General features: G+C 38.3%; 1 protein-coding gene across 4 annotated transcripts in view; it reads right to left on the bottom strand.

Annotated features, from left to right (window-relative positions):
* The window catches only part of PLCB1 (phospholipase C beta 1), a 700,435-nt gene that overhangs the window by 204,776 nt on the left and 469,577 nt on the right, over window positions 1-26,082 (bottom strand). For all 4 annotated transcript variants that reach the window (XM_036826676.1, XM_036826677.1, XM_036826678.1 and 1 more), the window contains one exon: window positions 19,591-19,728. In XM_036826676.1, coding sequence (XP_036682571.1) covers window positions 19,591-19,728 — 138 coding nt within the window. The remainder of the gene's footprint in view (window positions 1-19,590; window positions 19,729-26,082) is intronic.

Genomic DNA, 26,082 nt, shown 5'->3' with positions numbered 1-26,082 from the left:
TAGGCAAAGGGGGTTCCAGCATCCAGAGGGTGCAGACAACAAAGAGACATGGGTGCTGGCTGTTGGAAGTGAAAGCCCATCCCCATCGAGGTGTTGTATAGGAAAATGGTGAATGAATTGGAGGGGATATGGGAAGAGCACTGTTAGAATCAGAAGGATAACAAATTTCAGGACTTTTGGGGACCAGAAGTAGCTACATTGTGTAAATAGGGGATGTGCAACCAAAGTGTTGGAGAAATTGGTTCACATACATTCTAGAGCAGGGCTTCTCAAACTTTCATGTGCATACAAATCACTGGAGGTCTTGTTAAAATGCAGATGCTGATGCAGATGCTGGGGAGGGGGTGGCAGAGAATCTGTATCCCAAGTGAGGGCTATGTCAGATGATGCTATGAGTAGCAAGAGGACTTACAGCATTGACGGAAAGCTTGATAGAAATGTAGGACTTTAAGCTCCACACCAGATCTCTGACTCAAAATCTGCATTTTTTCCAAGAAACCTTTATATATTTTATGCATGTTTAAGTGTACTGCTGGGCCAGGGGCAGAACTTTAAGCATTACTCTAATCTTTGTCTACTTGCTTCCCAAGCAAATAAATAAATATTTTGGTCGTTTGTTTTAGAATAACCAAAAAGCCCTTACAGCTGTATTAAGAACAACATGGCTAAGAGATGTGGCCAGGGCAGCTTAAAGCAGCCTCAGCCTCCGCTCATCATGAGATTATGACATATGCTTTGCTGCAGGGTAGACGGCTCCCAACCTGGCAGTGCTCTCATAAATCCAGCGCTGGGCCCTAGTTAGTATGGCATTGGAAGGACAGCTTCTTATTTAATCTGGAGGATTTGTTTTTCTACTTTCAGAGGCAAAGTTCTGATGATTGCTACTAAGCTTGGTTCAGCCCCTGCTATTTAAACCCTGAAGCTTCTTAAGTGACATTTTCTGCCTTAGGATCGATCTCTTCTTGTGATGGGGATTACAGAGACCTGAACTAGAGAAAATGGATCTAAAGATCAACATCTGTGGGATTTCTTCTGGAGTTTAAATGCACGTGTTCATATCTTCCATCTGCAAGATGATTTCTGCAATTCCCTCACCCCGGCGTCATTACTGAGATCCCAATCTTGACACCATTAAGTTTTCCTAACATGTCACAAAGTTAATGTACTTGTATTTCTAAAGTTATTTAAGTTCTGTCATTCTTGCCACAGGATTTATGTGTTTGCTTAATACTACTAACAATTATTTTACAATTTTCAGTTACTCTCATAGGTATTGTTTGAGTTTTTACTAGGTACTGAGCTAAATTCTTTGCATCCAACAACTTAATTAATTCTTACAGTAATTCTCTAGGAGGCAGGTACTGTTATTAGCCTCATTTTACAGATGAGGATTCAAAGTTTCAAAGCACTTATAAAATTTATTTATATCCTCAGAGTTAATAAGATCACAGTTTGGGGTTAGATCACTGGTTTCTTGGACTCCAAAACCTGTACTCTTAGATACTGTGCTTTCTGTCATTTTGTCCTAGAACATTTTAAGATGTCTGCTACATACAGTTCAAAAAGATAAAAAAGATAAATAAATCCACTTAACTATGCTGTGTTTAAAACACTGACTTAGCACTTACTATGGGCTACGCACTGTTCTAAGCATTTTGTAAGTAATTAACTTTTTAATACTCACAACAACCCTATGAGATGTACTCTGTTATTACCACCCCATTTTGACAAATGAGAGAACTGAGGCGCAGAGGCATGCAATGACTAGCATAAGGTCCCACAGCTGGTTAGAGGCACACCCGAGGTTTGAACTCAGGAAGTTTGCCTCTGGAGTCTGAACACCTTACCATTATGTTACAGTGATGAAACAAAGTGTGAAGTTCATAAAGTATACACCTTACCACTATGCTACGATGATGATGGTAGAGGAAAAATGATAAGATGGAGAGAGGGGTGAGGTCCGTCACAAAATGCAGCTCTAAAGTCTTAGAACTTTGATAGAGGAAGTCACAGATTCAACCTGAACATGACTGAACTAATGTGAAGAGAGAGATTCAATAACTTGTAGATCTAGTTGCCCTAGATCCAAATACTAGTCATGAAGCTATTCAACAACCATTCATAATTCTGAGAACAGAGAGAAATTTCTCCTATCGGCAATTCACACCTCTTAACTTTTTGGCTCAACTTATGAACGCAAGGGGTATATAGACTAAGACAGAATCTTCTGGAAGAAATATCATTCTTGAAGCTATTTCTGTTTCCCATTGTTCTGATGCATGCTATGTTTAGTATTTTAATGTAGTTTTTAATCTTTCCTTTTTTCTAGCATTACGTATCTCTGTTACACCTGAAAATGCAGAGAACAGTGTAACTAACACATATCCAAATTTAACAAATGTTACCAATTTGTGATATTTGCTTCGGTGCTTTTTAAAAATTACATACTTTTAAGACACTGCAGTGCAGACTCATTCTATGTTGTGTTTCTCCCTGATTCCATTCTTCTCACTTTCCCAGGAGCAAGTTCTATTTTGAAAAGCAGATATCAATACCTTATCTATTTTCATATGGATTCTGAGGACAGTGGTCTTTATCAGGGTTCAACAAACCCCTGACGGCAAAATCCAGCCTGCCACCTGTTTTTCTAAATAAAGGTTTACTGGAACACACCCATGCTCGTTCATTTATGTATTGTCTATGGCTGCCTTCATGCTATAGTGGCCCAGTAGAGTAGTTGCAACAGAGACTCCCAAGGGGCAAAGTATTTACTAGCTGGCCCTTTACAGAAAAAAGTTTGCCAGTCCCTGGTATGGACTCCTATATGTTTATTTAAAGTATTACATAAATCATATCATACTGTATGCATCCTTTGGCCAATGGCTATTTGCAATCAACATTAGGTCTTTAAAATGTGTCCTTGCTTCTCATGTAGATCTAGGTCATTAATTTTAACTACTAAATTATTCCACTATAAGAATGTATAACTAATTCATTCTTCTGTTGATGGACATATGTGGTTTTTTCCTTCAAAAATGTTTATTTGCACAAACCTATTTCTTGTTGCCTCAAGTCACATCCAGAAGTTTCTCTAGGGTGATTACCATGATGTATTCTTAGGATCCATGCATCTTCAGCAGTACTAGAGGCAGCTGCTTGCTCACCAAAGCGGTAAGGACACTCTGTGTTCCTTTTTGCAGTGTAGGAGAGCTTGTATTTTCCTAGATTTTCAAAAACAACTTGCTATTATCAGCCTTTCAGAAAATTTTTGCAAATCTGATGTATGCAGTGTGGGACCTTGGATTGGTCTTAATTGGAATCCCTGATTCACCTGCCTGGTTGAGCCTTGTTTTATATATGTCAGGGTTGTTCCACTTTTTCTTTTCCGCAAATTTCCTGTTTACATTCTTAACCCATTTTTTCTTTGGGTATTTGTGCTCATTGTCTTTAAAAAGGGGAGGGTTTTGTTTGCTTGTTTGAGGTCTGAGCTCAAGCACAAGGTGGTGGTCAGTCTTAGTCCTATTGACAGAAACAAAATTACACATGGTAACTGTGTCTTTTAAATGTCACCCATGATCGTGGCATGCCAGGCACCCAGTCCACGGCTGTGACCTGATACCAAGCATCTAGAGTCACAGAGAAAAGGCAGAGTGTGAACTCTGTCCTCAGAAACATGTATTTGTTCAGTGAGTTCTTTGGGGAAATGAGAATATTCTAAAAGGAATACCAAATCTCTTTCTGTGTGTGTGTGTGTGTGTATATATATATATATATATATATATATATATATATATATATATATATATATATAATTATAATCTATAATTATATAAGCAATTATGAGTCAATGGTTACCCTAATGAAGTAAAAGGAGTGACAGATGACAATAATCTAAAAGCAGGTATTTCCAAAGTACCTGATTTGGAAGCCTCAATCTATTGTATTTTTTAAATAAAAGGTTCCTGGAATAAATAATAGTTTAAAACAGGGTATTTTAATATTTGTGAGACATATGAATGTCCTAACAATTTTTAATAGCTTTCCATTTATTTTTAATTTATTGGCAAACCCCTATTGCCGTCATTGATAATGGTGTCATTCCCATTACCTCTGCTCATCAGCAGGTAGCAGGTTGGGATTTGAGTAAGAAGGAACAATGCACAGCTCATTCAGGGTTGAGTTGCCTGGCTGAGCACGTTTCTCCCACCTGCTGGCAGGCATCAGAATTCATCTTGCCGTGCATTTGTCTTAATGGCACAGTAAAGAATCTTTTCATGGTGAAAGATGGTATATGAGCTGCAAAGACTTTCATTAAAAGCAGAAAAGACTGTCTGAGAAGTAACTGCGTTTACAGGTCTATGTTGAGCATTTAGAATTTTGGCAAAATTTCCGCACAGTTCCTCTGTTTTGGGTGGTAGTGAAGATTTATATTTTATAGTCAAAACGTTGATCTCATATTCAAAGAGAAATGGTTGTCAAATACAATATAATTACCAAAACCAGGAAGCATATTACAACCCAATATTATCAGCACTGGGACACTAGAATCCATATTACTCATATAATGTAATATCAAGGAAAGGTGCATGTGATTCAAATGTCTTTAGGCTACAGTTGCCAAAAGCACAACTCAAACTAGCCTAGGAAATAGGAGAATTTGCCAAGGACACTGGGTATTTCCTGTAACTGAAGGAAAAATTTGACAAACTGCAGTTTGCAGAGCATCAGGAAACTGTGGTCTGGATACCAGGGAGGATTTCTTCATTGCTTTTTCACTGCTCTCTCTTCCTGATGTCATTACTTTTTTCCTGACTGACCAACTTCTTCCCCATGGCCACCACTGCACCGAGTTGTCACATATGGCACCTCCTACCACCAGAGAGAGTCTGATTGATTTCTTCATATCCAGTATGAAAAATCCTGGGAAAGGTCTCTGATTGGTCTACCTCTAGAACAATCTATTTGAGTAAGAACCTAGCAGTGTCCATGAAAATCAAATCATTGTAACTGGAAGAGTATAGAAAACACTACATATAACCATTCATAGGAGTAGCGAAGAAAAGGATGTGCATCATCCCACAACTTGTGTGAGATCTTACAGTTCTGCGGCCAGTTTTTTTATACACTGGGGAATAAATCCATACTTGTTGACCTGAGTTGACTGCATGAATGAATGAATGTGTAAATGAAACAGAATTACATCCATGCTTTGTAATTTATTGTTTGTGAAATTAATTTTTAAGTCTTCTTCATTGTTATAAGTATGCATTCACCATGGTTTGCTACAGGGTTTTGGATAATAGCTTTACACATTTCCTATTGTAATTTGAACTATGCTGGAATAAGTTATAAGAACTCACAGTCCTGTGTGTAGCATGGGGCTGAGGGGACTTTCCAATTAATAAAGTACAGAAACTTTAATTTTAGGGCTTAGAGCATCTGCATTGGCTTCACAGATATGCTTTATGCTTTGTTTTATGTTTTGGGCTGTATTCTGAAGATTGTTGCCCAATTATCTTTCCCTAGATAAGTGAAGCACTGCTCTATCCTGATGGTCTAAGGAAGAGTTTACATGCCTGCAAGTGCAGTGTACAAGATGTGGATGCAAGGATCCACGTTTTGAGCGCTAACTACCTAGTATATCCCTAGCCCTGTTCTAACACCTTTTGACATTCTCCTGCCCAATGGGAAAAGTTTAATGTGGTGATATCAAGTTAAAATGAACTTTAAGAGAATTCTTCAAATGGAAAGAAATAAAACACCCAAAATAGCAACATCCTTGGCACAGAGTGGAAGAAAAGAGAAAAATGTTTGCTTTGGTTACGTTTTCATGATGAGAGGTTTTCAGTTGTATCTTTGTGAGTCTCACGTATTTTGAGCATCAGCTGAGGAGACACCCACCTCTCTCTCCAGCTAGTTTCCTGAGGCATTGCTAATTTGCACAACTGAGAAAATGTCCATCAAATGCCCCAATATGAAATCCCCAAAGCATCCTTTCCATAGCGTTCATGTCACTCAACCATATTCTTGAAGTGGTTCCGTCCAAAACCCTCATGTCACTTTCTTTTTTCTTTTTTAAAATAAATTTATTTATTTATTTTTGGCTGCATTGGGTCTTCGTTGCTGTGCATGGGCTTTCCCTAGTTGCGGCGAGCAGGGGCTACTCTTCGTTGTGGTGCGCGGGCTTCTTATTGCAGTGGCTTCTTTTGTTGCAGAGCACCAGCTCTAGGTGCACGGGCTTCAGCAGTTGTGGCACTTGGGCTCAGTAGTTGTGGCGCACGGGCTCAGTAGTTGCGGCACACGGGCTTAATTGCTCCGCAGCATGTGGGATATTCCTGGACCAGGGCTCAAACCCGTGTCCTCTGCCTTGGCAAGTGGATTCTTAAGCACTGCGCCATCAGGGAAGTCCTTGTTCTTTTCTTAAGGATAAAATATATTTAAAATTCTCTCTGAAGATACTTTCTAGTTTTTTTTTTTAATTATTTGTTTCTTTAATTATCCTTGTGTGTCTATTATTCTCTTTTTGTTCATCTTGGCTTCCTTTGTCATTCAGTATTGTAGCATTTCTCTATAGCCTGTGGATATTTTATTGTTAGTTCACATCTTAGATGGGGCAATAGGAGGGCCGACTGGGAGCTCTGGGTGTGGGAGTGGGAATGGCCAGCTTGCAGTCTTCTTTCCCAGTGAGCATGTGGGTGCCAGCCACCATGGTGTAGTATACACAAATGCTAGAATGAGAAGAGCTTCACTCTGGATCCTGAACTCCAATGCTAGCCACCATAATATTTTTCAAATAGTTTGTTCAATTTCATAAAAGACAGACACTCAGCTCTTTGACCCAGGAAGTAATTGGTTATTGATTATTCTACATGAGGATCAGGAGGAAGGAGTGGAAGGTTATTTTTTTCACCCCCAATTCTTACTCCATGTTCTGCTGGGCTGGTAGAACTCGAGTCTAAAGCATGTCTCAGTTGTTCCTGAGTAGGTCAGGAGCTTCCTTGGCTGTAACTCTCTATGTAACCTAGACTGTTGTCTTCTCGACTCTATCTTATCAGACACTTTCCTCTTTCCATTTTCTTCTCCTGCAAACTTACTAAAATATGTCATGTCTTAGTGACCCATCCATTCTCTTCATCATTGTGTATTTATATTCCTTTATCACCATATTCACAGTAACTCAAGAGAGATAAGAGATCACACCTGTGCTCATTTTGCTGTTTTGGGCTAACACTGCTTTAAATTTTATGTCTAAAGCCACATTTCTGATTTTCCCTTCCTAACTCACTCCCTCTCTCAATAAATGAAATTACAAAAGGCCCTGAGATCATCCCTAGCTCTCTTTTTCTCTCAGTTCATGTATCTGGTCCATTCAGTAACTCTTTTGGCTTCACATTCAAAATACATCCAGAACCTAACCATTTCTCACCACCTCTATCCCAAGCACTCTGCTCTCCTTGTTTCTGTTTCTATACCCCTACTGTGGCTTTTCAACAGAGCAACCAGAACAATCCTGTTAAAATATATCACCCCAAATCCATCACTTGCTCAAAATGATGTAATAGATACCTGTGTCACTGAGAGTAAAACCAAATTCTCACAGTGGCCACCCACCACTATTTGGGTCACCTGTCACATCCCCCAGCCTCTTCCTCTCACCTCTCCTTGTTCTCTTTCCTGCTTATCACTCCCTTCCACCAACACACTGGGTCACATCTATCTCAGCATCACTCTCCTCCATGATAACCACTTGACACTCTCCAACATCTTCAAGGTTTGCTTCATCATATCAGTGTAACCTTATGTGATCAACTTATTTAAAATTGAAATACGCACCCTCCCACAACACTTCCTATCTCCCTTCCCTGCTTTATTTCCCCCGGCACCTATCACCATCTTATTTATATTGTTATCGTCACCCTACACCCACCATTAAGTAAGCTTCATGAAGACAATCATTTTTGTCTATTTAGTTTATCCCCAGCACTCAACATTGTACCTGGTACACAGGAGGCAATTAAGTATTTGTTGAGTGAATGAATGAATGATTATTATTATATAGCCAATAGGAAGATTATTTTAAAGTATTTTCAAATTTTTTTTTTTTAATTCTTAGAAGCAGCTTATTCCTTGGGAGCATTTGATGCACTGGAAATCTAAACATAACAACTGATATTAAGGCATTAGATAAAACAGATCAACATGCCACTTTCAAAGGATAGCAGGTATTTTTTCACAGTAATTAAACACGGAAGCCAAATTTTCTTAGATTTCTTCTTCCTTTCAAAAAATTATGGTGATTTTTAAATTTTTTATTTATTTATTTTTGGCTGTGTTGGGTCTTTGTTGCTGCACACGGGCTTTCTCTAGTTGCAGCGAGTGGAGCTACTCTTCATTGCGGTGCACGGGCTTCTACTGCAGTGGCTTCTCTTGTTGCAGAGCACCGGCTCTAGGAGCGCAGGCTTCAGTAGTTGTGGCTCACGGGCTCTAGAGCGCAGGCTCAGTAGTTGTGGCACACAGGCTTAGTTGCTCCACAGCATGTGGGATCTTCCCGGACTAGGGCTTGAACCCGTGTCCCTTGCATTGGCAGGCGGACTCACAACCACTGCTCCACCAGGGAAGCCCATGGTGATTTTTTATAAACTATTTTTTTCTTTTTACTTTATTTAATTTATTTATTTTTCCTTGTGTTGGGTCTTCGTTGCTGCGCATGGGCTTTCTGTAGTTGCGGTGAGCGGGGGCTACTCTTCCTTGCGGTGTGCGGGCTTCTCATTGTGGTGGCTTCTCTTGTTGTGGAGCACGGGGTCTAGGCGCCCAGGCTTCAGTAGTTGTGGCTCGCGGGCTCAGTAGTTGTGGTTCACGGGCTCTAGAGCACAGGCTCAGTAGTTGTGGCACACAGGCTTAGTTGCTCCATGGCATGTGGGATCTTCCCAGACCAGGGCTCGAACCCGGGTCCCCTGCATTGGCAGGAGGATTCTTAACCATGCATCACCAGGGAAACCCTGATTTTTTAAAATTTATCTTTGTGCCTGCTTTAAGGTAAGGTACACAGATAATACAATTAGGGCTTTCTCAGCTGCCAGGCTCAGAAGACGGGGAGGCAGAGGAACGAGTGGGAAGCAGCTTATTTCTGTGTTACGGAGTGGATGGAAGAAACGTGAAGATGCTGCTGCTTAAGCAGTTTCCTGTCTTTTTTCCTGGGGAAAGTGGACTAACAGTAACCTACAGTCTGAAATCACGATCATTTCTGTGTCCTTGCGTATGTACTTTCCCTTAAGTTAAGCATTAATTCCTTTTTGTGGCACCCTTGAACAATGCCTGGTTCAAAAGAAGCTCTTGTTTAAGGAATGAGAAAAGACAGCAGGGGAAGGTGGGCGAGGGTGATTTCTTCCACAATCAACAGAATTGCAATTGCTGGTTCTTATCTGAGTGTAAGAAGAAATTACCATCTGAGTTGCCTTTTGTTTCCCCTCTATTTTTTTTTTAATGAATGTCTTTTTTATTTTATTTTATTTATTTATTTATTTTTACTTTTGAACTTTTAAACTTTTATATGGATGTTCCAGACGGGTAACACTTCCACAAGTTGAAAGTTTATAATGTACATCTTTCACCTGCCTCACACTCATCTAAAACTCAAGTGCAGAACGTGGGGTAAATGCCATTTTGCAACAAAGGACATCCACAACTGTAAAATCCCAAGACTAATAGTGCAATGTATTGACCTGGCAAGAACTTGGTCCTTATTTATGATTGGGTGGGGGGAATATCCTAAGATGACATAGGCATATGAGAAGGCCAGGAATAGCAGTGAATGAAGATCTCATAAAACACAATAACCAAGAGGGCTAACTTTTCACATGTGTAAAAAGCAATATATATTCAATATGGTAATATTTTTGGCATATATATTCTACCCACAAGGAGATCAGCACAGTTTTACATTATGTCTCAAAATACATTGCTGAAAAGAATATATGGTACCTCATTCTCTTTTTCTTAATCATTTTCATTTAAAGAAAAGCCAAACATATCCATTGCTCACTTACCATAAGTTGGTGCTAAATTCCAAAAGGAAATGAGATCAACTTCACATTTTGTACAGAATATCTGTTAGTGTTTGAAAATTATTATCTCAATGTACATGTCCCAGAATAAAAAGAAATGTAAGAACTTTGTGTCTATTGAGGTCAGTTTTAAATATCTATATTATTAATTTGGAGGACAGTCTAAGAAAAATCCCAAGGTTTTTGAGGAATCAAGTTCTATATCAGGAATGGCCAGAGAAGGCTGTGGCAGGACCCTTCGCTAGTCCCTCTTTCTCTTTTCTATTTCATTTAGACTATAATTTCTCAATTATTTGGCCAGTTGAAGATATTTTCTCTTTTCTCCAGAAAACATGTGGTAACTGGTGGGTAGAGGGGGATGACAGTGACAATGACTCTGAGTGGGAACAAGGTTGGGATCGGGAAAGATGAAGAGGATGGAAGCCACCAAGAATCCTGGCAAACCTTGGGGAGAGTTCTGTGCTGGGGGGAAGGGATCTTGGAGCAACTAGCTCAGGCACCTCAATGTTTTTAACTCAGAAATGAGGATATTGGAGTATATGATGTTCAAAGTCTCCATGGCTCTACAATTTTTCATGATCTATCAATTGTTTTCAAGAATTCATAAGCTTCTTTCTCCCTTTCTTGCTCCTTCCCTTCCCCTCTCCCTCCTTTTTCCTTTCTTTCTTTCCTTTTTTTTTTTTTCCACCAAAACACACATTTATTGAGTGCCTAATACCGGATAAGCACTAAGATAGATCTTGGGAACACAAATGACTAAGCTATATTTTCTGATTTTAAGCAGCTCACAAATCCAGGGTAGGGTGTCAGACACACAGACAGATAATTAAAGTGTGAGAAATGCAATAGCAAATATCCATGGGGTTCATCAAAGAACAGGAAGGAACCGTCAGTTGTTCATGGAACGCATGAAACAGAAGGGATATGGATGAGTAAGCTGAGTCCCTACGGAGGCTTGGAAATTCTCCTGGACAGAATGGAGAAGGGACATCTAAGAAAGCACACACTTCTGAGGGCAAAGGATTACCATTATAAAGGAAGAAAGAATCACAGGTGGTTAAGAACAGTTGAGGCAGAATGGTGTTAGGGTCCAAGTGGTGATTCACTGGCACCTAAGGGCAGAGGTTATGTTTGTTTTGGTCACGGATAAATCCCTAGTACTTGGCACATACTACACCCTCAATGAATATTTGTTCATTAAATGAATGACTGAATGAAATGGGCAGAAAACTTCATTTTGTGGGTAATATGCAATGAAAATGATTTGAAGCATGATCAGGTTTGAGGTGTTTTAGGATCGTTCCTAACAGATAGACACACAGAGTTGGAGAGCAAAGAGAGGATTCTAGGAAAGGAGGTAGAAGGCGTCTACAGATGGGACCCATCAAGAACTTGAACAAGATGGGAGGGGGCAGCAGGATGAGGAAAGAGATGTGAGAGCTAATTAGGAAATTCAGAGAGCTTGCAAGTTATTTGGATGGTGGGCAAGAAAATGGTGTGGATGCAGTTAAGGCAAACTTCCAGGAGATCCCAGATCACACTCTCCAAATAAGTAAACTAGATTGTCTATGATATTCATACCTGCAGAGGTGACAGAGGTTACCCCCAAATTCTGAAATAGCTACTGAAAACTGATGTCAGTTTATAGAACATATTTTTGGAGAGCACATTTATTCTGTGACAGTTACTTCAAAATCTAATAATTTAACAGACAGAGATCCTCTGTTAAAGTTTTTTTTTTTGCATGAGTGAATTAACATTTAGAAAACTAACTGGCTCAACCAGACATAGGAAGACCTATGACCAGCAATTACATACCTCACAGAAAGGCATATGTTTATAACAACACTGTTTGTTTTTATTTTTAAATTGAAGTATAGTTGATTTATAATGTTGTTTTAGTTTCTGGTGTACAGTGATTCAGTTATACATATATATATACATATTGTTTTTCATATTCTTTCCCATTATGGTTTAATCACAGAATATTGAATATAGTTCCCTGTGCTATACAGTAGGACTTTTTGTTTATTTTATATATAGTAGTTTGTATCCACTAATCCCAAACTCCTAATTTATCCCTCCCCCACCTGCTTTCCCCTTTGGTAACCAAAAGTTTGTTTTCTATGTCTGTAAGTCTGTTTCTGTTTCGTAAATAAGTTCATTTTGTATCATATTTTAGATTCCATATATTATATCATATGGTATTTGTCTTTCTTTTTATTTTATTTTATTTTATTTTTTAACTTTTTGGCCGCACTGCATGGCATGTGGGATCTTATTTCCCCAACCAGGGACTGAACCCACGCCCCCTGCATTGGAAGCACGAAGCCTTAACCACTGAACAACTGGGTAAGTCCATGTCTTTCTCTTTCTGACTTACTTCACTTAGTAAGTAATCTCTAAGTGCATCCAATTTGCTGCAAATGGCATTATTTCATTCTTTTTTATGGCTCAGTAATATTCCACTGTGTGCATGTGTATGAATATATATATATATATATATATATATATATATACATACATATATAAAACCCATCTTCTTTATCCATTCATCTGTTGATAGACATTTAGGTTGCTTCTATGACTTGGCTATTGTAAGTAGTGCTGCTATGAACATTGGTGTGTATGTATCTTTTTGAATTATAGTTTTCTCTGGATATATGCTCAGGAGTGGGATTGCTGGATCATATGGCAACTCTACTTTTAGTTTTTTTTTTTTTTTTTTTTTTAAATTATTAGCACCTTTAATTATTATTTATTTATTTATTTATTTTTTGTTTTTTGTGTTGGGTCTTCGTCTCTGTGCGAGGGCTTCCTCCAGCTGCAGCAAGTGAGGGCCACTCCTCATTGCGGTGCGCGGGCCTCTCACCATCGCGGCCTCTCCTGTTGCGGAGCACAGGCTCCAGACGCGCAGGCTCAGCAATTGTGGCTCACGGGCCCAGCTGCTCCGCAGCATGTGGGATCTTCCCAGACCAGGGCTCGAACCCGTGTGCCCTGCATTAGCAGGCAGATTCTCAACCACTGCGCCACCAGGGAAGCCCTTTACTTTTAGTTTTTAAAGGAACCTTCATACTGTTTTCCATAGTGGCTGCACCAATTTACATTCCCTGTAGGAGAACACTGTACGAGAGTTCCCTTTTCTCCATACCCTCTCCAGCATGTGTTATTTGTAGACTTTTTAATGATGGCCATTCTGACTGGTGTGAGTTGATACCTTGTTGTAGTTTTGATTTATAACAACACTATTTGTAATAACCCTAAACTGGAAACTGCCTGAATGTCCATCAACTATAGAATAGATAAATAAATTATGGTATAGTATTTAGCAAAGAGAATGAACAAAGTACAACCACATGCAAAATGTAGAAGAATCTCGGGCTTCCCTGGTGGCACAGTGGTTGAGAATCTGCCTGCCAATGCAGGGGACATGGGTTCGAGCCCTGGTCTGGGAAGAACCACATGCCACGGAGCAACTAGGCCCGTGAGCCACAACTACTGATCCTGCGCGTCTGGAGCCTGTGCTCCCAACAAGAGAGGCCGCAATAGTGAGAGGCCCTCGCACCGCAATGAAGAGTGGCCCCCGCTTGCCGCAACTAGAGAAAGCCCTTGCACAGAAACGAAGACCCAACACAGCCAAAAAACAATGTAGAAGAATCTCATAAATATAAATTTTGAGTAATAGAAGTCAGACCAAAAAGAAAACGTAGTCTATGATTTCATTTACAGAAATTTTAAAAACAGGTAAAACTAATTTATAAAGTTGCAGGTCAAAATAGGGTGTGCTAGTAGGGTAGACACCTGGGGTGTTGGTGATGCTCTGTTTCTTGATCGGGGTGCTGCTCACATGGGTGTGTGCTCTTTTCAAAAATTCATCAAGTTATATAGTTACAGCTTGTGCACTTTTCTGTGTATATTATATTTCAATCAAAGTTAAAAAAAATCAGGCCAAGTCCCTGCGAGTAGCATGGCTAAACAAAAAAAATAAATTTTTTTATTTTGTTTTTCCAATTTATAAATGATCAAGAGAATTTAGTGTGTAAAAAATTAAGGATTGGAAGCAATGGCATCTTTCAATTCTTGTGCAGAGAAGTGGACACAAAATTTCCCCTTCATGGCTCTGTCATTAGGCATCTCAATCTTAACCCCCTGGATCCTTGCTGTCATAATCCTCTGCATTTTAATACACTGGAGCAATGTCTGGGCTGAAATTTGCCAAACTGGGTGGTGGTTCAACAATGTGTCTACCCAGGGGGCCTATCAGAGTATCTAACCAATTAGAACTGAACATCAGAGCTGGAATCTCAAATTCCGTCTCTCGGGGTGATAGGCCATCTCGCTATTATATTGGATTGAACAAGGATCTGGGATAGGAATTGGGCAGGTGGGTGACTGGGTGAGCCTCCAGGGACCAGAACCCAGAGGGAAGACATGCTGAAAATCATTTTAGATTTCTAAATCCAAACAGGGAAGGCTCCACCTCTGTCGCCTTTGCACACAGAGATTCCTCTTTACTAATCCTGAGACAGATTCATTTCTTACTGAAATTCTCTTGATGAAGAGTGATCTCCTATGAGTTACACACTGGATCCCTGAGACCTGACAGTGAACACCAGCATATGGCAATCCTGTGAACCCTGCTCCTGGCTCAGAGCAATCTGTTTTCCAACCTACACAATGGTGTTTAGGTTGCATGGCTGCAGGAAGAAGTAGGCACAATTAGACATTTCTATGTAGCCTCCCACCTCAAAGGAAAGCACAGTATTAGAAAGAGGGACTAGAACTGGGCAGGAAGAAGAGAATTATTTTATCTTCAGACTTCTTGACCAATAGAAAAATTTGCATTGACCTGATAAATCAGTTAACTTGTTCAAATGACACTGTTTTTTGGAGCTGATGTAAATGATCTGTCTTTTGCAGTCCATGTTAACCTTACCAGTCAGATATTTAAAGAAATTCACCAACTGGTGTGGAAAAAAGGCTTGAGGATTTAATAGTCCTTACTCTCAGGTGCTGAGTTCTGTCTTCTTTGGCAATGAGAAAACAGAAGCAATCAAAAAACATCTACAATTCCCTCTACTACATGGATGATTTACCAGCATCTCTACTGATGGACTCCACTTTTCCTCCTCTTATTGATTAAATGCCCTTGCTCCTGTCTGAGCACAGCCCCTCTATTTGTGAATAAGAGAGAGTCAACAATTTTTTTTTTTGGAAAGGACCAGAGAGTAAATATTTTAGGCTTTGTACTCCATATGGTCTATGTCATAACTACTCAACTATGTCTAGTGAAAGCAGCCATAGACAATATGTAAACAAATGGGCACTGTTATGTTCCAATAAAACTTTATTTATAAAAACAAGTGGCGGGTCAGACTTGGCCTCAGGCTGTAGTTTACTGAGCCTTGTACTAGATCCTACCACTCTCTCGCTTGCTCAAGGACATGCTCTAGCAATTCTCTGACTCGCTTACATTGTTTTCCCTCCACAGGATCATTCCCACAAGCATACACGTATTTTGTTGTTTCTCCCACCTTAAAAACTATCTCTTGGTCTCACTTTCCCCTTCTAGCAGCTTTCTCATTTTTCCCCTGCCCTTTACATCAAAACTTCTCACAAGAACAATCTCTTTTGGTTTCTTAATTTGCCTCCACTGATATTCCCCAGAGCCCCCTCCAATAGACTTTGACCCTGCTACTCCACTGTAGTTGCTCTAATCAAGGTCACCAATGACTTCTATATCCTTAAATCCACCAGTCAATTATTGGCCTTCATCTTACTTGACCTATGAGTAGCATTTGATCCTGTTGATCACTCTCTTCTTCTTGAAACACTTTGCTTACCTGGCTTCCAAACACACATACTGGCCTCTTTGCCACCTCACTGGCTACTCCTTCTCAGCCTACTTTTTCTGATTCTTTCTTATCTCCTCAATCTCTTCATGTTGGAGTATCAGTGACTCAGGTCTTGGACAACTTCTCTATCTACAGTCACTTCCTGGCTGAGCTCATCCTGCCTCATTAAATACTATCTATAACCTGATGACTTCCAAACTGTTGCATTATAATTGGCATTGAACCCCAGGTTCATATATCTAACTGCCTACTCAACATGTTTCCTTGGGTATCTAATAATAATCTCAAATTGAACATAATCAAAGCTGAAGCCTTGTTGTATACCACCAAATGTGTTCTACTTTAAACTTTCCTTATGAAGTAAGTGGCATTTCCATCCTTCCTGTCTCTTGGACCAAAACTCTAACATCATCCTTGATTCTTCTCTTCCTCTCACATGCAACATACAATTGCAATTGTTTGTTCTCTGGATTCTTCCTTTATGTAGATGTAGATATAGATATTCAGACCCCTTCTTATCTCCTACATAGCTCCCCCTTGGTCCAAGATACTAATAACCCACTTAAAATATTTCTACAGTTTTTTAACTGATCTCCCTGCTTCCATTATTGCCTCTGTCCTTGCGGTCCATTATTGACTAAAGAGTTAAGTCAGACCAAGTCCACCATCCGCTCAAAACCCTCCAATGGCTTCCATCTTCCTCAAAATAAAAGCCAAAGTCCTTCAAAAGCCTACATCACAATACAAGAAATCGACTTCTGTTGCCTTTGCTGGTACCTCCACCTTTGCCAGGATTCACGTAGCTGTGCATGGAGGACTGTTGGGAATTAACAGTGGGAGAGTAAAGGGAAGGATGATGGTATTCACCTCCCCCCTGCAGCTCTGAGGAGGGGTCAGGGAATCCCGGAGAGGGGGACTGAAGTCCAGGAGTTCCAGGGGTAGCAAATGTGGATGTGTTCATTGGTCCTCAGGGCAGCAGGAGATGCAGGGAAAAGTGTGAGACTCAGAGGGCAAATGTGAAACAAACCTCCCATTTTCCAGGTGTATTAAAGGGAGGTATCCCTTGAGGGATCAGGGAAAGTCGATCTTTAGGACACAGAGAGTTGGCAAATCATGCTGCATAACAAGAAGAGTGACTTTTACTTAATTGCAAAAGATACCACTCTTTTAGTCTAACTACAGAGGGAAAAATTGAAAGACAGTTTTCTCCCAATCCACCTTTGAAAGGAGTCACTTGTCTTAAAGAATAAATAAAAAATTCAATCTCAAGTGATTTATGTAAGAAAGAAAGCACGCAAATCTGGAATAATATATTTAGGAAAGCTGAAGTCTTGGTTCTGATGAAAAAAATTTTAATCGACTCAAGAGATTTCTCAGGAATCTATGATATTGTTGCAATTGAGCAACTTCAGACTTTTGCCTTCTCTGAGCACTCCATGAAGAAATAATCCCCTTCCCCCATCCTCATGCCCTCTCCTCCTGCTATATCCTTCCACACAGACCTCCATCTGACCCACAGTAAGTGTACTTCATCATCGTGATTTATCTATTTATTTCCTCCAGAATGCTGTGTCCCTGAAACTGGAACACAGAAGGCACCTGGCAAATGTGTGTTGAATGAATGAATGAGTCAGAATCCCTTGGTAAACAATTTTTCCTGGAGACATTTGACTTTCAAAGAAGCTCAGGTTCCTGTCGGGTGTTCTATATAATGAGGGAAACTGTTTCCTTTGGTGCTGGCACTATGCAAGGTACTAGGTATGTTGGCTCCGGAGACTAAACAGAAGGTGTGATGTTATGAGACAGTGCTGACTATTAGAAGGGTGGAAATTAAGTTTTCAGAGTACATGGTGTTTGCAAATTTTAACCTTCTGGCTGAGCAATTTCAATGGAGGAAAAATATCCTATAGAATATCACAGTCTGGGAAGGCAAAACATATTCTGTATCTTCATTAATTATATTAAGCAAGTAGCTGCTGGAAAAACGTCTATAGATTCAGTTCTGACAGGGAATACTACAGGGCTCAGTAATCAAAATCCCTAAAGACAATTAATGAGCAGACACCTACAGAGAGGAGGAAATTAAAATGTTTTTAACTCAACCGCACAAAGGTTTAATGCAATATAAGATATGCAGATTGGTTTGTAATATAAAACTACATTCACTCACAGTAAAAGCCTCCCTGAAAGTCACTGTCATTTAGTGAATGCTTTTAACTGAGAGTTAATGAATATCATGAATTGGTCATTTTTTAAAAAAACTGAATATGACTATTTCAGGAATGATATTTTTTAAATATTTTAGAAATATTTAGTATTTGTTTATCTATATTCATCCATCCATCTAACCAACAATACACATATTGAGAAGTGAAGTGTGTACACTCAACGGAATACCAGCAGGTACCAGAATAAGAATGATTGCAAGGCAAGTACAATGCTGTCATGCAGACAATGTTTCATTGAACTGAAGTCTCTCTCCAAGCATAAATTATACCATAGAAGTAAACGGGTGACTTGGTTCTTAAAGAGCGAAAATAGATGGGGTTTGTAACACAGTCTTGATGAGTAGTTTCTAAAGACCTCAGAGTGTCAAAACTAGTTGGCATTTTATTTATTCCATTGTAAGAACTGAAGTTGATGTTATGCAACTTTTGGAAAAAAACCTCTACCGTAATCACTAAAGAATTAGAGGCCAGGTCAGATTATCTGGTGTAGCTCAAAAAAATGTCAGAGCACTGAGGCTTAAAAAATTATAGATCATAATGCTCAGGCAATGAACACTGGCCTGACATGACTCCATAGTTCTGATCCATGATGTGAGAAGCTGTGTAAGGGCACAGACATGATATGCAGACTTCAAAGTTTTCCTAGATTCATATTCTTAACTCTGGAAAGAAATTGTATGAAGGGTCAGGATCATCACTAGTATCTTATAAACTATAAACATGAAAAAGGAAACCTTTTCTTTCAATATGTTCATTTCAGTTCTTTTCTAATGGCAGTTGGACATTTTTAGAGAAAGCATCAGACTTGAGTCCAAGGTTCCCAGAAGTTCATAGCTTCTTGTTTGATATATCTTCCCTTTGTTCTAGTTATTTCTGTATGCATCTGAAAGGCCCACTATCTTAGTAAACTAGCAACTCCTTAATGGAGAGGGCCATGTCTAATTCATCTTTCTAGTCCATGGTTGAATAAGTATTTATTACTATTTAAAATTGTTGTTTAAAATTTTTCATTCTTTCTCATATTAATTGAGCAGCTACTATGTGCGTAATCATGGGTTAAGTGTGCACATGGTGAAAGAAGTTAAATAGGTACTGAAATGTCTGCCCTCTAGGAGAGGGATGGAAAGAAGATGGTAAGGCTAAGAGAAAATGGGTTGGGATAAGATGCTTAGGTGAAATGGAATGTGGTTTCATCTATATTTTCTTTTGCAAAGAAATTATATCAAATGCCTTATTTCTAATGTAAAATATCCATTATTCTAAGCCAATGCCATTACTTGGAAGTGTTTGAATTACACTTCTACTTGGCAGCAGAATGATTTTTAGATGGAATTTTAACACATGCTAAATATGACAAAAACTCAAAGTCTTTCATAGGAATCAGGACAATATCATACGGATTCAGATCGAGGTGACAAGCTTCAGATGTTTCAATCCACATACCTTGGCCACTTCTTCTTGGAAAGCCACGAGGTTCAAATGGGAGATGTTAACTAAGTCAGGCCCATACACCACTGTTATCATGCGATGTTCCAGGCGCCCGATGTTCCCCACATCCAGAAGTTCACGTAATTTGGGGTCCTGGATAAGAATAAATGTTGAAAAATTTAGTCTTAGCTAGAGATTTTAGAGCATAATTTCAAAAGAATTAGAGTTAGAATGCCTTCAGAACAAAGTTGACTTTTATTCTTTTTTTTTTAATTTTTAAATTTTTATTGAAGTATAGTTGATTGACAATCTTGTGTTAGTTTCAGGTGTACAGCAAAGTGATTTGGAGATATATATGTATATATATTCTTTTTCAGATTCTTTTCCTTTATAGATTATTACAAAAACTGAGTAGAGTTCCCCATGCTATGCAGTAGGTCCTTGTTCATCATCTATTTTATATATAGTAGTGTGTATATGTTAATCTCAAACTCCTAATTTATCCCTCCCTCCTCCTTTCCTCTTTGGTAACCATAAGTTTGTTTTCTATGTCTGTGGATCAATTTCTGTTTTGTAAATAAGTTCATTTGCATCACATTTTTAGATTCCATATATAAGCAATATCATATGATATTTGTCTTTCTCTGTCTGGCTTACTTCACTTAGTATGATAATCTCTAGGTAACGTTGCCTTTTATTCTTACTAGAAACTGGTATGAGTTGAAGTCCTTCAACCCAGAAAGGCCCAGAGAGTGAAATAACTTGCCCAAAGGTTGTGAAGAGAGAATTTCTGCATCAAGATTTATGATCCTCAGAGCCTCATGGTATTTTTTTTATATTATACTATATTAATTTATTTATTTGGTTGTGCTGGGTCTTAGTTGCAGCAGGTGGGCTCCTTAGTTGTGGCATGCATGTAGGATCTAGTTCCCTGACTAGGGATAGAACCTGGGCCCCCTGCATTGGGAGCGTGGAGTCTTAACCACTGCGCCACCAGGGAAGTCCCGATCCTCATGGTATTATGCTAAGTGAAATAAGTCAGAAAGAGGACAAATACTGCATGATATCACTTATATGTGATTTAAAAAAAGCTGAACTCATAGTAACAGAGATTAGAGTAGTGGTTACCAGGGACTGGAGGGTGGGAAAAATGGGGAGATGTTGGTCAAAGGGTATAAATTTACAGATATAAGGTAAGTTATGGGGATCTAATGTATAGCATGATGATTATAGTTAATAATATTGTATTATATATTGGAAAAATGCTAGGGGAGTAGATCTTAAATGTTCTCACCACAAAAAAGAAATGATAATTATGTGAGGTGATGGAAGCGTTAGCTAACAATCTGGTGGTAATCATTTTGCAATATATAAATGTAACAAATCAACATGCTGTGCACCTAAACTTACACAATATTGTATGTTAATTATATCTCAATAAAGCTGGAAAAAAGACTTATGGTCCTAAGTCAAGAGCTCTTTCTGTCATACTGTCATTCAGTAACACATTTTTATGTGTCACAATTCTTCCTTTATTTCCTCCAATCATCCCATGAATCACATATTGAAATGCAAAATCTCATCCCTCTCCTCAATTCATGAACACATTGAAACGAAGAGGGTGGTTTGGCAGAATCAAAACACAACAATGCCACCTAGGGCTGGGGCAGAAATCTAGCTGAGGGTCACAGCATGGACTTTCTCCACACTGACCACTGACAGAGAGGACTGTTAAAGTGAGCCAAATGGCGGTGCCTGACATGAATATGTTATTTCAGTTCTATCCTCAAAAAGTACTGGGATTTGGACATAGAGAAATTCTGCAGTCTTTTCAGAGCAAGTTGCCTTCTTTGGGACATCATAAGTATGGATCCCTTGGAGATCTAGTCCTGCTGGGCAAAGGAGGTTTCCATAGTTTCTGAATTCAAAACAAAATCTACATAGGGCTCCGTCATTTTGGCTGAATTTATTTTCCTTTCATACAGGCCTTGAAGAAGATAAGAGCTTCATGCAGAAAATTAGCATCAAATCAATCACTTAGCAAATTTTCAGCCAGCTTCTGAGCAAGGAATAAACTTACATTCTTATTTATTTAGCTAAATGCTGGGCCAACAGGGCTTAATGACTTAGGCTGGTTATTCTGATCTCCCTTCTGAGGTTTTTATATACAGCACCCTTATAAAGAAAAAGCAAACTTGAAAAAACCAAGAAAGAAACAACAAAACCTTTCCAGCTGAGTTATTTGATTTGGTGACATTAATTCTCTCTTTAGTTAATAAAACTTTCTCCTCTGTTCAGCCGAATGAAGAGGAACATTTTCAGGTAAGTTATGATTAGAGGAAATCCCATTTCAAAGCTGTGCCCAATATAATCAAAACTTCAACTTGACTAACAAGCTGAGAATTTATCAAGAACATCAGGCCTCCTTGAAAGATCAAATGCTATCACAAACGTATCAATTTGCATGACCTAGAAAAGGAGAGGAACACAGTAAAAAAATTATTAAATAAGCAATCATAGCAAAAAGGGAAATGTTTAACATTTTACCATTAATGAAAGATTAAAGGAGAATGTTCTGAAAGAATGGACTTTTTGTGAAGGCTAATTAAAGAATGATACCAACTGTTCTGTGAAACAATTAACTGCCTCTCAGGTTTTGATCACCATTGAGGCAAGTTTCAAAGAGAAAATACATTTGATCAGTACTTAAAATTTTCTTGTGTGTACTTAGAAGAGAAAAATAAACTTCAGAAACCACCTGAAACTTGTAATTATAAATCCCTAGTGTTAAATCAGTGATTACAAAGTCCATCAATATCTTCAGTTCTACAACATTTAAAGGGACAATATTTGGAATTGAATGCGCTCTATACTTTGTGTCATTTCTTTCCTTCCATTGACAGCCATGTGACTCACCCTCTGGCTCTTTTCTCTTTCAAGTATTTTCTCTTCCTTCTATACTACTTTGCTGCCGAATTCACATATCCATTAAAAATACTTTTGCCCACTTATTAAATAGTTGATGGATTAAAGAGTGTCACCTCTCAGAACTTCAGGGAGTAGGTGTGGGGCTCAGGGATTCATTTGAGTTTTCCTTGAGAAATAGGAAGCCCGGGCAAGTAGGGAGGACCGAGGGAAGGTGCCCAGAATAGAAGATAATTCTGGAAGAGGGATTCTGGGATTCACACTATCCCTAACAATACTGTTAGGTAGAGTCAACAGGAAGTTTTGAGAAAGATGACCAACTCTTTGTGGCAGCTCTGTTAAGTTTTCCCACTAATGGTTTAATGGTTACATATATATATATATATATATATATATGTATGGGATTGGGAAGATAATGCCGGCTGGCAAAATGATGATGATGATTGAATCTGAGGGGTAGGTATTTGAGGGTTCATTGTTATATATCTCTCTACATCTGAGATAGTTAACATTTATATATCAATAATAAATTTTTAAAAAGTATTGAGCATGAACTGGAGGAGCAAGAAATTTTAGAAATAAAATTTAGAAATTCAAGAGAAACCACAATATTTTAAAGTTATGTAGTTCTGAAAGCAAGCAAAGAAATCATTTAAATATATAACAAGCAACTTTCTTACTAATACCTTTTCTTGATGATGGATCATACTAATTTTTAAACTATATTTTACTTTCTTTTCCATCATTAATCATTTTATTTCTCTTTAAAATTGTACCTTTTCTTCATCTATTTCATTTTTATCAACACCAAACATGGTTATGTTAGAAATCTCTCTTAAGACATGACTTCACTTTTCTTTTTACCTGTACTCTGTTTTCTATTTTGAACACAACATCCCAAGCTGATGTGGTGGCTTCAAGTCTCATTCCTCATTACTGAGCAGATTGTTATGTGAAGGGTATACTTGGAAAAGATATCTGTCCTTTCAAGTACCAAAAGTTGCCCTCAGTTGTTTTCAGCAAAGGAGACCCTCAGAGAATAGGCAAAAGGGGGAAATTATCTAGAAAAATAAACAGCAAAGGCACCCAGTGTTTGGAGAAACGTGTGTGTGGAAGGATTTAAAGTAAACATGTCTAGGGAGTTCCCTGGCAGTCCAGTGGTTAGGACTCGGTGCTTTCACTGCCCGGGTTCAATCTCTGGTTCGGAACTAAGATCCCGCAAGCCATGTGGGATGGCCAAAAGAAAAACAAAAAAAAAAAACAAACAAAAAATAAAGTAAATATGTCTAAAAAATGGTTGTCTCTCGGGGCTTGTTTCTCAGGTCTGGGGATATGAGTGGCTGCATTTCAAAAACAAACAAAATCAAAATATGTTGTAACAATAAAAAACACCTATAGACAGTTTGCATAAAAACCACCCTCTTCCCAAAATCTATTCTACTAAAGAATCTTATTTCTGTTTCTCATTGATTGAACCTCCTGACCAGTTTTCAGAAAAGGATTTACCTACGTAGGTTACTACCAAGTTCAAACATATTTCTTGGTCCCTGCAATGATATAAATTCTTTGAAAATTTTACAAAGAAAACAAGCTATCCCCACAACTCTATAAAAATGTCCAATTTCTCTGCTGCAGAACACTAAAGAATATAGCTCAGAAAAAAAAAAAAAAGAGGTGAGGTGAACTTGGAATTTCATAGTTTCACTAAACTGGCACTCAGGCCTGCTTTCCCCAGAGAATATCCTACATGTGTCTCCACCATTGGAATTAGCCAGACCAACTAAGAATCCTGGCAGCTATAATTTAAGTGTAATTTTAATGTTAAGTGCAGGATCATCTCTATTCATTCCCGTAAGAGTTACAAAATAGAGACTGTCTGACTAAATAAGTTCATTTTCTCTTAATCATTGGGATTCGTGATTAAATTACTTCAGTTCTGCTGCAAAGAAAGCAAAGTTGCTCAGATTAATGATTCCCATTTCCAGGTAATAGGCAACTGAAGAAAGTCAAGACCCGTATACACCTGAGACACAGGTATGCATTACTATAATTAGAACATATCATTCAACAAAATAGAAATTAATAAAAAGGATAATCACATGCTAAAAGATGCTTTTTAAAAGAGTCAAATCCCAGTTTCAACCTTCATTCCTTAATATATATGACTTTCAAAGAAAATCTATTTTATTTGTATGTCAGATATATGCAAAATAAAAAAATCTTTCAAGACCTTAGATTTCATTTTGATACCAAAAGCATTCTTGGTGCAGAAAATATACCTCACTTATTTTTCATCTCCATAAAATATATCTTTACTGGATGTTAGGCTTATTGAACAATTTGCATATTAGGTTAATTTTATTCCCAGCACTTAATACAATATTTTTGATCTGAATTAAAATTATATAGATGTAACTTTAATCCATCATTCAGATAAAGAACAAGGTATATAAAAGTCTTTCTATTAACACTCAGTACAACAGCCAGAAATGAAAGAGATAGATTCCTTGTTAAATTAAAATGACATTGGCATGTTTATGCATTATTTAAATCTGTTGTGAAGAAAAGATATAAACTTATGTCAAGGGTGGTATTCCCATCAAGGTCTTGAATTTAACATTTGCCTTTTGGAAAATAAAAAATAGATGAACAAACCCCTTGGAATCAATACTTATTCTCACACCTCTCATTGCAAAAGTTTTGCTCTTTTTTATGAACGTCATTAGGAATACTATTCTCTTCTTCAGGATATACCAGTAGTTTAAGCAGCTCACACAGCCACCAAGCCTTTTTAGATAAAACTTGCATGGATTTTTAACTCTGAAATGCGGTGCCATGAACATTCTCCTACACAGAGGGGAAGACTCGGAGGACGTTGTTTATCCATTTTTTCCTGTAAGTGACAACGGGGGTAGACTGAATATTTTTCAGCTATTTCTTTAGATGGAGGGAAGAACAAAGTGAGAACAGACTGACTATGACAAAGAAAAGTGACTATGGGCAAATACTAGAAAGAAAAAAAGCAGTACAGTCCTTCATATCTCACAGAGGCATTATCATAACAAGATTATTTATACTTGTTTGGATAGAGTGGTGATAAAGTTGTATACACAGTCTTCACTGCACTCATGGGAAGCCTCCATGTACAAGTAAAAAAATCTATTGGAGGAGAAGAAAAAGTTTAGTTGGCCTGGCTATGCATCTCCATCCAAAATAAAGTGGCTTGAAGATGCCAGACATGAGTTTATTGAGCTAAAAACGAAGACTGTTCAAATCTAAAAGAAAAAAAAATAGTTTAGAAGAAATGTAAATGCAGTCACCCTGAAAAATAGTCCCCTTGATCATAGGCATATCCATGCAGCTAAAATTTTGTTTATCCTTGGGAATGGCTACAGAGGAGAGAGAAATAAGTTCAAGGAAAATCTCCAGCTAGCATTCTAGTGATTAACGTAAAATTTAACTGCTTGAGGTTTTCCTCCTTTCAGTGAACAATCTCAGAGTGTGGTTTTAACCTAGTTTCAAAGCTACATAGTTTCAAAGAATGAAAAGAAAGAGGAAGTGGGTGCTGGAGGCGTTCAGCCA

Source organism: Balaenoptera musculus, chromosome 15 (assembly GCF_009873245.2).
Source record: "Balaenoptera musculus isolate JJ_BM4_2016_0621 chromosome 15, mBalMus1.pri.v3, whole genome shotgun sequence".
In the NCBI taxonomy this organism is placed as follows: domain Eukaryota; kingdom Metazoa; phylum Chordata; class Mammalia; order Artiodactyla; family Balaenopteridae; genus Balaenoptera; species Balaenoptera musculus.
The sequence above is the reverse complement of the archived record's forward strand: the minus strand, read 5'-3'. Positions and strand labels throughout refer to the sequence as shown.